The following is a 15,895-nucleotide window of genomic DNA, read 5'->3' on the forward strand; positions in this document are numbered from 1 at the left end:
AAATATAAATATAAATATAAATATAAATATAAATATAAATATAAATATAAATATAAATATAAATATAAATATAAATATAAATATAAATATAAATGTATGTATGTATGTCATTTTATTGAGTGAGCTAAGCCAAGTATTTTCACGGTGAAATAGGAAATGTTTCTCATATGTTTGGAGCTTGTGTATTCATAGCCACTTGTGTAAATGGGCTCCTGGGATATCCTGAATGCAGTTTTCATTATGCAGCTTCACTGTCCTCTTGGGTGGGAGAATTGGTCATCATGGAATCCCAGGACTGTGGTGTCTGATGAGAAACTCAGTCTTGCTGCAAAAAGCACATTCCCTGGAGGAGGACTGCTAAATATCTTACTGACTTACAAACCTTAGGAGACATTATGGAACCAATTCATTTATAAATATTTTGATTTTTGGTGATAAGAAATGTCAGCATTTCTTACTAAAAGCAGCTCTTATGAAAAATTGATACAACTGTTAATCCAGCTTTCCTTTGAAGCAGAGGGTTCATTTCTTAATCCTCTCACCCTGGCCAAAAAATAAAACAAAACAAAACAAAAAACCCCAAACTACCCACATCAAGAAGGAAACATATAATAAAACAAAAATGGGTGGGACTTTTGTAGTTTGTGTTTTCTTTTCCACGGCCAGCTGACACAAACAAGCTGTTGTACTTCTGTCTGCAATGTACAATGCAAAATCTCCAGTATGCCAGGACTCAGAAGATATCAAAGTCTCAAAGGGGAAAGGAACTGAAGTAGTGATTTGCCAAGAAATAGGTGGCAGCTGTTGGCAGTGACACAGTGGAAGGTGTTTAGACTTTGTCCTTAAGCCTCCAGCACAGCCCTTGAGCCATGTACTGTAGCCTGGCAGGGAGATTTTGCTCAAGCAGCTCACTTCTGTTATTCACCCTTCCTGAAGTCTACAGCCTCTTTGTTGTTTCAGGTGTACTCTAAAGCTTACATCAGAAATCCTGGCCCAGAGAGGGCACAGAAATGAGTATACAGCTTCCTAAAAAGAGGGGTTAGATTTGCTTCAGATTAAATTTAAGAATTTGTGCCTTAGGCTACCCTTGTTGTTCTCTTGATGGGGCTTTATGTGTTCCAGTTCTGTTTCTTCTGTTCGTTTTGCTTTTTCTTTGACTTAAACACGCTGCTAAGTGTGCTTACTCAGTTTTTCTCCCTAGGCTTCAGCAGGGAATGCTGAAAGGTTTTCTTCTTTCTCTAAACCTCAGCTGAGTTCATGGAAGGATGTTTATCCTTTCTTCTGGAAGAAGGAAAAGTGCTGATAGGTAGAAGTCTCTTTTCCCTGCTGAAGCATTTCTCTTCCAGGTGTTTAGGCTGCACCATTCTGGAATCAGCCTTGCAGTGAGAGGTGCAGTGTTAGAACTACCAGTCAATGAATATTTCAATTGCTATCTGATTACTCTAGGAATTTCAGTTCCCTTCCCTAGAAGACCTGTGAATTTTCAACCTAGTGAAGAAGTCTTCAAGAAAATACTGAGAACATATTTTTGTTCTGACTAATCTCATGAATTAATGAATGAAATGTTTATTCCTTCATTCACTGTGCAGATTTTATTTTTTGTGGAGTTTGGGGTTTTTGTGTCAAGCTTCAGCTGCTTGGACAACTCTGTCTACTGGTGTTTCTATGCTACTATGGACAAGCCCGGTGCTGGATGCTAGACAATGCTTATCCTCAGTGATTTTAGTGATTCCAGTTTCCAGAAATCACTCATTGTTATTTTATATTTCATATGAGCACATGAGAAAATTGTTTAGCCTTTGCATTTTGCTAATATTTGCCTCGATGAAATAAGAAAGTACAGCCATTAATTATATCTTAAATAATAAATCTTCAACTTGTATTATTCATGTCCCACAGGATTTATTCTTCAGAAAATCCTAAACCTTGTGTTGGTTTGTTAAGAATGAAGGATTATTGCAGACACTTTTTCTCAAATGTGGTCCTATTTCATAAGGGTTTTTGAGGCATGAACCTGTCATTTCTTGCTGCATATGCATTGAAACTCATGCTGTGTGTCATAATGCCATACTGTGTGACCCAGAAGAGTTTATCTGTTCTTTTTTGTTGAACTAAACTTCTATGCGATTGCAGTTTAAAAGTACAGAAGTTTTCTTATATGGTCAGTTCTAGAAATATTAAAATATTTTTTCCTCACTTTAAAAAACAGAATTTAAAAAAAAAAAAGAAAAAAAGGAAAAAAACCTTTAGAGTAATTCAGCTTTTGTTTTCCCTTTGTGTTTCACCAGTTGAGAAGATACAGAGCCAGTGGGATGAAGTGCATGGATACCTCCAAAGCCGGAGGCAGCAGCTTCAAGAGATGTTGAAGGATTCAACGCAGTGGCTGGAAGCAAAACGAGAAGCTGAGCAGGTTCTTGAACAAGCAAAAGCTAAGCTTGAATCATGGAAAGGAATCTCCTACACCATGGAAGCTTTGAAAAAGCAGAACACAGAACTTAAGGTCACTACTGAGTATTAAAAGATTTCCATTAGAGTTAATGAAGTCGTTAAAGAAAATGTCCTCTAACTGTTGTCCTCTAACTGTGGACAGTGTACATTGCCAAAAATCTTCCATAGCAAACTAGAAAAAATTAACCTGCAAAGTCTAAAATATGTGTCACATATTACAGAATATGAAATTGGTCTTAACAAATAACATAACAAATAGCTGTTTGATCTTGCAGGAAGAATATCTACCTTTGTAGCACAAGTATTTCACATCTGTTCAACAACAGCCTCAGAGCACTGGTACTGCAGACTGGGAAATCCTGTAGTATTGGTGTGGCTGCCTGTGGCTGCCTGCACTGCTAATGAAGCTGTATAGATTTCCTGGAAGTAACTGAAAAAAGTCACAATTATACCAAACTAAATGGATATATTTCAGAAATCAAGCATTTTAGATTTGCCACAGGATTATCTCACCAGCTTCAACCTTGACAGGGTTATTAACTGAAAACAAAAACCCTGAAACGGCTGCTCTTGTGATTTTAGCACACATTGCCACATTATGGTGCTTAAATGTGTTAACTTACATAGCTGAGCTGTACCCCAGGTAGAAAATATTCTCTGTTGCATCACTTTTTAAGTTTTTTGTAATGGAAACAGTCATACTTTGGTGTCATTCTTCATGATTAAATTTTGAGAATAGCTATTTAAGATTAATAATATCTCATTTTCTAGTTGGGGAAAACCAGGATTTAAACCAACCAATCAATCACCCTTCTAAGGTGACTCCTGCTTCTATGGAGAAAGAGTTACACAAGTATTTTGTGATAGTCTCTTCTCCTGCCCACCAGATTTTTGTAGGTTTTTTTTAACTCTTACAACTCAATTTTTGTTTAAAGTTTATGTTCTTAGAGCAGTCCTATTTACACAGCTGAATGGTAATGAACTGCTGTGAAGAGTTCACGTGGTAAGGTCCTCATCAAATGGTTTTGCTGCCAGAGAAAATATATGTAGAACTTCACAATTGGTTCAATGATCTCCATCATCAGTTAGTTATTGCATTTTGAAGTAAATGCAAAATCTGTTGGGGTTAAGTAAATGCAAAATCTGTTGGGGTTTTACTTGCTTTTTTTTTTTTTTTTTGCTTTTGCTTTTCTGTAAGAAGCATAAAATGTTCATCAGCTCATTGTTTTAGAGCTGAGCTGAGGTTAAGTTTTCTCATTTAAGATTGTGGCAAAAGGGTCATTGCTTGGGAAGGGTAGATTATGGTAAACAAGGGCAATCACTCACTAATGTATTGGAAAGAGTTATAGCTCTTGTGTAGTACTGTCATTCAGCATAGAGGACTCCCATTTGTCACTGTCTTCCTGCAGAGATACAGTCCTGGCTTCTGCCCAGTGTTTGTTAAAAAAAAAAGGAAAAGCTCAACATAGTCAATGTCTCAGCTCTGCAAAGACTCAATTAACGAAAGAAACAGTTCTGTTCAAGCACTGTCTTATAGTATTGAGTGTCCTATGTTTTGAAAACAAATTACTTAACTAGAAAAACAATTGAAAATATTGCTTTATAAATGGATTTTTGTCCACTTTTTTACAAGAGTATATGAAGTTGAGATGAGGTCCATGTAAGAGTGTATGCTTTATGAAAAAAAATGTGGGGTTGCTTTGGAGCAACATTATCCATGGAGAGAAATAAGAACATGCCATTCTCCTCCTCCAGCCCCAGAGTTCCAGAGAAAGAATAATAGTGTACTTATTCACAGAATGCATCTCTACCTATAAACAGTTTGAGAATGGAGACCTGCAGATTCTTTTGCCTCTTACTTTAGAAGCACTTGGGCTATGTGTAATCACAGCCATTCCCACCAGTCTGGATCCAATGAGATGGATGTTTTGTGTCATGTTACAGACATTAACCTATAATTTTAATTTCAGTGTCTCAGCTAGTCCACCTTAATTTGTGTCCTCCTAATGCTATGAACATCAACAAGCTCTACTCTTCCAGGATTGTTAATTTTCATTTTTTAGGTTTTGCCTAGCCTTTCTTCCTCAAGTCTAGAAATAATTCATCTCTGTCTTAGAGAATAGGGAATAGGAGGGGTGGGGGAATTTATTTTCTTTTTCTTTCTTCTTCTCTTTGTGGTTTTTTTCTGTGCCAGCCTTCCTAGAGGAATTATCTTTGTCTGCCAGTAATTCCTATTGTGTCAAATCCTTCATCAAAGTTTCTCGGATGTGACAGCATCAGCTGTTACATTCATGCTTGAAATAAGGGGTCATGAAGTCTAAGGAAAATGGAAATTTACTATTTTTTTTTTGAGTTAACAGCTTTATGTTTCTGCTGTACAGTATTAGCTAAACTGAAGGACCTAGAAATATATCAAGTTCTCAAAATAAATGCTTTCCAGGCTTCTGTGCCAAACACATATATTTTGATGTTGTCCCCTGAAGATGTAGAGTAAGTAGGCTGTCTTTTGGCTTGCTGTTGAAGAGGAAGCTGAAATTTCTATTCATTTGCTTTGAGGGAAAGAGAGAGGTCAGTGCAAGACTTAATAAATTCTATAGACATTAATTTTGTCAGCTTTGTATCTCAACACAGCTCGATGTGAGAAAGTAGTCACCAACTGTTCTTCTGATTTTCTTGTTAAACATTGTAGGTCTGTCTAAAGACAGCTGAATCAATGTGTAGACCCTTCTGCTCTAGGGGAACTTTTAATCAGTGCTTGTGTTAATGTACTTCTGTTAGGGCATCCTAATACATGAGTACATGGTAAACTCAGCAATACCAGCCTCTCCATTCTTATTTTTTTACAATGCCAGCATAAAACAAAATTCTATAGCTTGCTTGTATTTAGCCATTAATGTTTTTAAAATAATTTTAAAATTTTGTTTCTGACATTTAAAAGATAAAAGTAACCAGGCATAATAGCTAATAATTTAAAATATTATTCATTTTAATCAGAAATTAATTCAGAATTGAGAATTACAGCATTTTTTAATTTTTTTTTACTCGGTATTCGAGTACTAAACTAGTGTTAGGTGTGAGGAATCAGAATATGGCAATCTGGCCAATGAGAGTCTTTCCCCATTAAACCCTGTTTTTTATTGTTCATTGGGTGATGACTGCAGATGGTTAACTCAGCAGGCTGAAGGTTATAGGTGTATAAATAGTACACAAATACACCTCAACTCCTTGCATCAACATGTCATCAGAACATAAACTAGTGTAAAACTAGCTTTTTCCTAATAGGATATTGAGCTTCTCTTTGAATGAGAAGAAAAAAAAAATAAAATTAAAAACCCACCAAAACCCAAAACCAAAACAAATTGCTAGGATTGACTGTTCCCTCCTTGGCTCCTTGCTTTGGTAGGAGCTAGTGAGGCATCTTTCCTCCCTCTGTGCAACTTCATTTGGGATAGCCAAAGTGAAGAGGAGGAAGGATGGACACAATGTTTTATGCCTTTCCTTCATTGACCAGTTATTTCTCCATCTAAAAAAGAAATTAAATAGCAGCCTGATTACATCCCCTGCCCTGCTGGGACTCAAAAGGCCAGGTAGCCTTCCACTGGCAGAGCCCAGGGTGTGAAATTTATGTCTGAGGCTGCCTTTGCCTGCCTTTCTTGCAGCACAGGAACATACTAGGACCCTTTTGCCATTCCCTGTGTACCAGGAAGAAGAACAAAATCAGCATTTTGTGGGTTTTTATTATTCCAGGGATGACAGTGTACTGCTTTGATTTCACTAAAACAATTATGTTCATGTTATTGACAACGTTGCAAACACCAAATTAGAATTCCTTGATTAAAGAAATAAATTCTTTAAGCCTATAAATAAAACATGCTGCAGATATACAGAAAAAAGACAGAAAGTCTGATTTTCCAGATTTGTGATATATACACAGAACTGGATGGTGTTGTACATACATATTGCTATATTTGAACTACTGTGTATCATTGATTTTGTTCCACTGGGCAATCCTGGGATAAAATAAAGTGCAGCTCTGATTTCATTCCTTGTTTTTAATCAAGGGCTCTTAATTGCACAGGCTTTATTCCTAATAGCATCAACTAGTCTCTTCTAATCAAAAATTATAAATAAATTTATACCTAAGTAACATGATAAATGCACAGCCTTAATTCTTTAAGCCTTTTAGTAAACTCAGAAAAATCCAGTGATAACACAGGCAAAACAAAGAGAATGCTTTAAATAGAATGCCAGAAAAAAATTAAGGTAATGTAGCACTTTCCTTTAAAAAGAAAAGAACAAATGTGGTCTCAAATAGCTAAAAGATAAATGAGGCCTAAATACACAAAAGGGAAAAGAGGAAAGAAAAAAACCACAGACTGTGAGTATAGTTCTGAAGTATACATTGCAGTAATGTAGGAGGACAGGTTAATGGGTCTCTGGTGGCATAGGCAGGTAAAACTTGTACCCCAAGACTTTGTTCTCAGTGTCTGCACACAGAGCAAAGTTGAAGCATGCATTCCTCAAAGCTGTTGAAAACTCACATATCAATTTCCAGTAAAACAGAAAATACAAATAGTTTCCATCACCAAAGCTCTCTATATTCATAATTTCTTTCCTGAGAGACGACCTTGTGTTGTAGTGTCAGGAAGCTAATGGATTAATGTTGAAGTTAATGGTGAGAACAACACTTTTGGAAATAACCTTGTAATGGATCTTCACATATTTTTTTTATTATAAAACAAGGATTCAAATCTTTTAGAAAGTCAATTTTATACACATGGGTCTGGGCAAAAATATCTTATTTTCAAAATAAAGTTTACAGACCATTAATTTACAATGCAGGCAAGATGTTATGATAACTTTTCTATATAAAGCAGTGAACAGTCAGTCTGCTGTGATTCTTTGTCTGAGAATAAAAATTACCTGCATGCCTGTGTAATTTTAAACAAAGAGAAAGGTAGGGTAAAACAAAGACGAAAAGACCTAAATGTAAAATAGATACTTGCTATATAAAATCTACAAAACTGAAATGGTAATTACTGTAGAATTTATTTACTATTTAGTATTTTGTGTACATATTATTATGCTTATGTAAACATGAAAATTTACGTGTTTGTTGCATATCATTCTGGCAGGAAAGGAGCTCAATTGGAAAACTGTTTCCAAAACAACAACATGTCTGTATCTTCCTCAAAGAAATTAGTAGTGTTTTCTACAAAATTATCACTTCCCCTGTCTAGATCTCCTTACTTAGCAAAGAGAAATTTCTTTTAAAAATTGTCTTGACAGCTTCATTTTAGGTGAACTTAACCAGAACATGTTCAGATGGTTTCCAGGATTAGGGGTTTGTAGGCTCCTCCTAATGTTTGATTGGTAGAAAGAGGATCCCTTGTTCAAAACAGATAAACAAGGTGTTGTCTGGTGCCCAGTAACAGAGGCACCTGCCCTGCCACGAAGGAATAGCACAGGAAAGGGGGAAAGTGCCTGTTTGCAGTTTTAAGTTATGGAGAGAACCCAGAGGTGCTGAAGTAGTCTTTTAACAGAAAAGAGTTTGGGGGAAAAATTGAACCCCCTGCCCCCAAAACTCCATTTGGACTCTATTCAAAGAGCAAGTGCATTTTAGTCCCAGTCTAAATCAAAATGAGTTTAAAGACCTTCTGAGATTAAAACATAAATGCATAAAATATTTAAAATTTATTTATTTTTACTTAGTATTTAGAGTCCTTCACTAGGGATTACATGTAAGTTCAGCTCTATGTGAAGAATTCCTTATCTGAGTCAAAACAAGATTTCAAAAGGAATTCTGCTCTGGGAGAAAGAAGGGGAAAAAGCTATTTTTTTCTCTACAGGCCTTTCCTGATTTATGGAATAAAGCAAAACAATAAAGACAGTTGAGTCTTACTGTTTGTTGTCAATAGCTTCAAATGTTTACATGCAACTTACTCTTTCTATTTACAAACTGTTTTTCAACTTGTATGGTCCATTTTTTTTGGCTAGTTGGAGTCTGTTTAGTACAGAACTACAAGCAGGCAATCAATTAACTTTGCTCTTTCATTTTGTTGTTACACATTATGGATTAAATACACAGCTTCAGTGCATTTATATGGAAATTTGCTCTGAGAGAAAGACTAACAGGAAAGATGCATGGGAGCTGGCTGCTGGCTGAGTGACTATTCTGGATTTCCTGGCTTGCTTCACCAGTCAGGCAGCTGGTCTAGGTGGAGAGGAGAAAAGAAAGGAGAGGAGAAAATGGAGAGGAAAGAGGGAAACAAAGGAGGACCAAAATTAAAAAAGCTTTTTAGTATTAAGCATATATTATCATTATAAAGATATGGATAGGCTTACCAGTAGTTATTTTGCTGTATTGCAGATTTAATGCTATTCCAGTAGATGGCACTAATTACATAAACAATTTGCTAAAATGAACTACATTTTTTAAAAAACAGCCTGAAAGCACAGGTAATTAATTGTCCAAATCAGTATTATTTCACAGTATAAAAAATAAAATTAGTCAGAATATATGATTTCACTATATTTTCTTTCAGTATTCAATGTCACAAATAATTGTAGTTTCCATAATGCACAGTAATCCATCCGTCTATTTGTGTCTCAGAAAAGAATAATCAACATTCTAATCAGTGGTTATCAATTTCAGCTGTCATGTCTCCTCCACTATTTAGAAGTTGGTTGCTTGGTCCTCTCAGAGTTTAGAAGTAGTTATGTGGTCTTATGTCTAAAAGAGTTTAAAACATTTAGAAAGACTGATTTTCATTTCCAGTAAATCTGAGGACGTTTTTTTTCTTTTTGTCCTTCTTTTTTTACAGATGGTGTAAGTTACTCAGCTCCTTTTCTAATAGTCATGCAATGTATGTTATCATTTAGTGTTGTTCTGAGGATTGTTCTTTCTTTCTCTTTTTATTTCAGCAATTCTCAAAAGAAATCCGACAATGGCAGATAAATGTAGATGTGGCAAATGACATGGCCCTTAAGCTGCTCCGTGATTATTCAGCAGATGACACCAGAAATGTACAACTGATGACAGACAGTATCAATGCATCGTGGGCTGCCATTAATAAAAGGTAGGATACAAATTCTGCTGTTGGATTTGTTGTTGCTCTCCATTAACATTCGTTGTCCAGCTGCAGTTGGAGATTATAGAAGATGAAATTTTTGCAAATGATGTGACTGTAGTGATTGTGACTCTTCTGTAGAATATTTTTTTAAAATATGTCTTTAGAATAGCATTTAATTATCGCAAATAAAATTTAGCTTCCTGCCAATTGCCCTCTGCTATAAACAGCAGCCAACTAACTTAAGCTGATAGGTTGTATTTCAAGTATTTAAAATTGTTTCATATATCTGTACTATCTCCACATCACAATCACAATAGTGATTCTGACTCATAAACCAAATCTGAAAATGACAGACATATCCTATTGAAGCAAAGTATCCTATTGAAGCAGGTTCAAAGTAGAAATGTTATCCTGTATCTTTGAAGCAAATCTCTAGTCAAGAAAGTTTTTATTAAATCCTTGACCACTTTCTTGTTTACATTTTGCAGTCTTTCAGTGTTTGGTTTAGATAACAATTCCTTATTAAAAACAATTTTTTTTTGTTTTTTAGCTTGCCAACAAATTGTGAATCATCTAATTTGCAATCTATAAGATTATAACATATTGCAGTAAAAATTACTTTCTAATAATAAAAAAGTTTTAAATCACTGCACATAAGATTAGATAAGTAAAAATTATATGGAAGTTGTTTTAATCAGTATCTTGGATTAAGCTTTATAGTTTATAACTGAATATATAAATTAATTAGATCTTAACATGTTTTTAATTAAAGTCTATGAACAAGGCCAGAGAAGTCAATTTAGCTAAATATGTAGTAAATTCAGATCTTCTCACATAATGGTGGCTACTTAAATCACATGATGACTACAGAACTTTAATGTCACTTTTTGTTTATTTTGATGGTCATATGAATGAGTCACTTTAGTAGCATTTTCCTGAAACAAACTTAAAACTGACTTAAAACCCTGTTCAAATGAGAAAAGCAGTACTCTTGATGTCCACTAAAAGAAAGACACACAGTAATTTGAAAGTTTTTATTTTTAACTAAACTGAGATTTTAATATAAATATTCCATTTATACCTGTTTGTATTTCTCCTGTTATAGAAATAGTTGATTTAGCTTTATTAGAAGTAGCCATATATTTAGGAAATAATGTTTTGCTCACTGTGGCCTGAGAGTGAGTTTGGGGAACTGTCTGCTGCTGGATGAGTCTAATGCTCAAAACCATTCCCCATGAGTAGATACAATCAGCAGCTCAAAAGGATTAGATGTGAGAACCAAAGGAAAGTTCTGTCTGTATTTAGAACTACAACCCTTGCATTGTGAGAAGTCCAGGATATGTGTGTAGCTGCTGTGGCTGCTCTGCACTAATTGTGGCCAAGGGTGCATTTTTAAATCTGTTAATGCCTCAGCACAAGCCCAGACGTGTCTAATGTTGCCCACAGGTGAGAATTGCCATTCTTGCATGGACTCTGCCAAGTATTAGGCTGAGAGAGTACAAATTCTTCAAAAGACATTCCTTGCAAGCTTCTATAAAATGCACAGAGGTGTTAGATGAATTACTAAAGTAAATATTTTTATCTAAGAAGAGACCTGCTTAGGTGACTGAGCTGCCATTTCCCTTAAAGAAGTACAAAAGGATAGGAATAAATATGAACTGTAAAATGAGTATCCTAGTTTTTATGGTATGATGTTGTTGTATTTCTAATATATTTTTAATTTCTTCTTTTGTAAACAGCTTTTGTAACACTTGTCATGATTTGGGAACTTGAAAAAGCAGCATGCTGCAAACAGTAGTTGATAACACTTCTCTAAGGGCTGGATCACATTTTTGTTGGTCTTTTGTGAGACAATGATAAATATGGACATACTAAGGCATCAAGTCAGCACAAGACTTTTACTTGGACAATTTTCTGTGCATGTAGATTTTTAAGGTTTCTTTGAAGCACTAGTCAGGCATTTTGCTCATGCAGCAGCTCCTGAGTGAGGCCTTGAAAAAATGTCCTAGATTTCTGGAGGGATTTAAAGACATGTAGATGTGAGACTTAGGGACATGGTTTAGAGGTGGCTTTGGAAGCTTTGTGTTGAGGGTTTAACCTGATGATCTCAGGGGTCTTTTCCAACCTAAATGATTCTGTAATTCCTTTGTTAAACAACCCTGTGGAAAGACATAATGAAGTCTATGGGCTTTTGGATTATTTAAATGCCAATTTGTTATGGTTTTTTGAGATTTCACTTTGGATTTTTTCCTCCTCCTTCTATGCTTTGACTCCAACTTTCAGGTTATTGCATAGAAAAATAAAAAATGGGGAAGGTGTTATGGTTTTGGGGATATTTTGAACTGTAAGAGAGTATTTACTCAGTAGAAAGGAGACACGTTTTGTCACAGTCTTCAAGAAAATCTAGCTTCCATTCAGATATGTATGCAATGATTTCAGATATATCCGTGTGTTATTGTCATCTAAACAATGAATAGTGCTCTGATGACTTGGTCACCTCACAGTGATAGTACAAATAGATTCTAAATTATATTCTTGACCAGTGTTTGACAAGCAGTTTTATCACTTTTTATGCATATCGTAAGTACCAAGAGGAAGTATGCAGCTGAAGATTTTGCTTTCTCTCTCTATATTGCCAAGTTAAATGGACCAAATATTTTGTGAATATTTTCTTTTAAAAATTAAAACTAAGAGTTGCTTACATTGTTTTGAACTGTTTTTTTCTTAAACCTATTATTAATATCAGAATTGTGTCAGTGTAAAAAAAAATGTGAAACCTGCTTTTCCATGAACAAGTTTACTGAGACAACAGGCGGGCTAGCAGTAGTAAAATTCCACTTTGCCTGTTGGTAACAGTTGCCAAAGGAAGTACTTCAGTCATTAAGGCAACATCTGCTAGCTTGTGTTTTGTTTTGCTTAAGTAGATTTGCAGCTGATTGCTGTGTGTTTACCCTTTGCCTTACTGTTGTGTTTTACAACACTGAGCTATAACCAGTACCTCTCTAGATCCTTTAAGAGACAAAGCTGGTGAACGCTGGATGGTTGCTTCCCTTTTTTACACCAGACACTTTTTAATTTTATTTTTGTTGTTGATACTGCAAAGGTACACTAAAAAGCACATAACATGTCACTTGGGAAAAAGCCAGACTGACTTGTAAACAGGCCTCTTCTCTTGTAGAACCATTGACTTTCCAAGAAATAGCCATATTATTTAAGCTAAAGCAATTAAAGAGAATGTGATCTCTATTGCTTGCATTAAGAAAAATAAATCTAACAGATGAAGTCTTCTCAAGAGGGAAAAAAGTGCAATGATAGAAGCAACCATTAGAAATTTGCTACATAAAAAAAAATGTTTGTTATAGTAGTATTATGTTACTCCTTTTGTGGAGGACACACATTTTTTGTGACTTACAATTAAAAAACATCAACAGTTGCTTGTATTTTCCTTTCCTGTGAATCAAATAAATGTGGATTATCATTAGCTTAAATATTAAAATAAAAATGGACTTGGGTCTTTCTTAAATGGAATTTCTATTATGAAAATAATTGTATAACATACTCCAAGAATTGTTTAGGATTCCAAACCACCACTGTGTAATAGACATCTTCAGATATTCACATCATCCAACAGTTCCTGTGGCCAAGCTCAAGGGAGATGAGGCCACACAGCAGGTGTTGGGAGCTTTCACTGCTCAAGCATTTTGGCTCCTGAGACAATATAGACGACACACCACAATCTAAACATAAAAAGTAACTTTCTTTTCCCCACTACAAGGTATGAACAGTGAAAAATCAGTGTGAGGAGAGGCAAGGAGATGTGTTTCTAAACCTGTTTGAAACACCTAAGGTACCAATTCCCATGTTTAACTAAGAGTGGTGTTAATTCTTGAATGCAGGCAGTTGTATAAACACCTCGATTTTGCTCACCAGCTGGACAGTGTAAAATGTAAATGGCCAAACAAACTAAGGACATAAACAGTACAAAAGTGTGATGTGTATCTCCTTCATATATAAATGCCTAACAAAAGAGTAATTATAAGTGTGAAAAATGTCATCATCTAGATTTAGTCCTTCAGCAGCAAATATTCCTAATCAACTGTTGCTTGTTGTAAAGATACAAATATTAGAATGTAACCTTTATCTGTACATTAATTTTGTAAGTATAATTTTGTGACCTGCACAGAAACAGCTCAATCATTCTGCTGGAGACAGATTTTCTTAATATACTGTACCCGTCCTAACACTACTTTATGTTCCTTGTGGAAGTAATCACATTTGCTTTACAGTTGTATTGCATTCTGGGTGAGAAAAACTGCATTTACACAGCAGCAGCAGCTGCCAGAAGTGTGAATTTTGTTGAGTTACACTGAAGATTCATAGTTGGTTCCAGTATCTAGACTGTATCTAAGAGCCATCTCTGGAAAGCTTATTTGCTCTTTTTGGCTTGGATTGCTCAAGTCAAGCAGCAAAGAATTCACAATCTCCAAGCAAGCTCATATTTTCCCTCTCCACTCTCCTGCTGTTTTGAAGCTTGGTTTGCATTCCTAAAATCTGTACAGAACCTGAGTATGAGCAGCTCCAAAAACTCCCTGTGCAGGCACACTTTGTGGCCATGGGAATCTTGTTTACTTGAGAAGTCTGTTTGCATGTCTGTGCCTGCAGTTGTCCTGGCTATAGAGCTCCATTCATGGGGGTGAGAACAAGAAATCCTGCAAATGTGATTTTAGACAAAGATGAAAAATGTCACTTTCTAATATAAATTTATTTTTTCCCAAAAAAAATACTATGATAATTTTCATTTTTATCATCATTCTGTGGTGAATGGTTTTCAATATCATTTTGTCAGGCTCAAAGAAAGTAGATGTGAAGGCGACTACTTTACAATGAATATATCATGCTGAAGCTTGTTATTTGCAGCTGTTTAGCAATGGATTCTAATGTAAAATTGCAAAGTCTGGTGGAAAATATTGTAATTGTAGGACAATTATTTTGTTTTGTGAGAGATGTTGATAATACATCTATCTTTGTTGCCTATACTATTTAAAGAAGAAATTCTCAGTCTAGATGTTTGTGAGATGCTGCCTTTGAGAACTTCTCTTGGTATTAAATCTTTAAGAAGTATTTCTTCAGCAAAACTAGCCACACTAAATGAAAATGAATCTCTGCAACCTGAGGTATAACAGTTGAGATTATGTCAAGGACCAAATAATTTTATATGTCAACATGTTTATTCTGAAGAACTAATGTATCTCTGCTGAGTATTATTTTGAATAAAATAGGCAAAGTTTTCAAAAAACATATAACCTGGAACTATTCCGAAAAGTCTGAATTTTATGCAGTGTCCTCATGTCTTTTTTATTAGAAAGTGGGCATAAGAAGCCTTTCATTTTCATGAAACTAATTTCTCAGCAAAGCACTGCACACTTCTCAGAAGTTACTCTCCAGCAGAGGTAGAAAACTCTAAAGAAAAGCTCTATATTTACTGCAAAAATGTTAAACCTTTTGTCTTTAGAATATGGATGTCTTTAAAGTTTCTTAGGAGTTGTTCTCCAACAAGAGATTTAAGTATCTTTTGCTTTCTTTGTTCCATTGTGTTTCCTTTATTTTAAATCCTCAGAAAAGGACTTTAAGAAGGGTGGGAACGGCAAAGTTTAGATGCTTTGATTTTAATTTGTTATGTTTTTTGGTTTATGTTTTACTTATATAATTTCTTAATATATCCATTTTTTAAAACACACCTAAAACAGAATTTGGTACAGCAGGATTATTTTATGATAATAGATAAAAGAGCAGTAACATATTTGAAAGACATTCTACTAACTCCCTGCAATCTCAAGCAAATATCTAGGTATAAAATATAATATCAATCTTACCAGCAATGACATAAGTTAACAATGTTTTGCTATTTTTTCTTCTTAATATCCCTGAGAATGATGACATTTCATCACATATAAGAAAAAAATTGTAAAAAGAAGTAAATGAAGCTGTCAGATGAAGCTCATGTAATCAGGAGATCTAGAAAATCATCTTAGTTGCTTATATTCTAGTTTTATCTTAGTTCTCCACTCAGCACTTTTTTATACAGTTCTGACATCAGATCCAAGATGAGAATTCAATTGGTGTTAGTGAATGTTTTTGGTTTAATTTTTGAGAGGATAGTCTTGGTTATGCTTTCCAAATGCTGGTAGGATGGACTGAAAAGGCAGTGCTACCCAGAATACTGTGTGATTCATCATTTCCACCTTTGTGAACATATTCCTATGATTTTTGAGAAACTCTTTGACAGTCATAAAAAGGAAAGAGTTCTTGAGTTATTTCAGGAGAGACTAGCACCAATATTTGACAAAGGGATCTATGGATCCTTGTGATTTCTG

The 15,895-nt window shown here is 35.0% G+C and overlaps 1 protein-coding gene across 13 annotated transcripts in view; it reads left to right on the forward strand.

Moving 5' to 3' along the window:
- Nucleotides 1-15,895, forward strand: part of DMD (dystrophin) — a 1,134,919-nt gene that overhangs the window by 871,211 nt on the left and 247,813 nt on the right. For all 13 annotated transcript variants that reach the window (XM_015620877.3, XM_015620912.3, XM_015620930.3 and 10 more), the window contains 2 exons: nt 2,289-2,500; nt 9,373-9,527. In XM_015620877.3, the coding sequence (XP_015476363.1) occupies nt 2,289-2,500; nt 9,373-9,527 (367 nt within the window). The remainder of the gene's footprint in view (nt 1-2,288; nt 2,501-9,372; nt 9,528-15,895) is intronic.

This window comes from Parus major, chromosome 1 (genome assembly GCF_001522545.3).
Source record: "Parus major isolate Abel chromosome 1, Parus_major1.1, whole genome shotgun sequence".
Lineage (NCBI taxonomy): Eukaryota > Metazoa > Chordata > Aves > Passeriformes > Paridae > Parus > Parus major.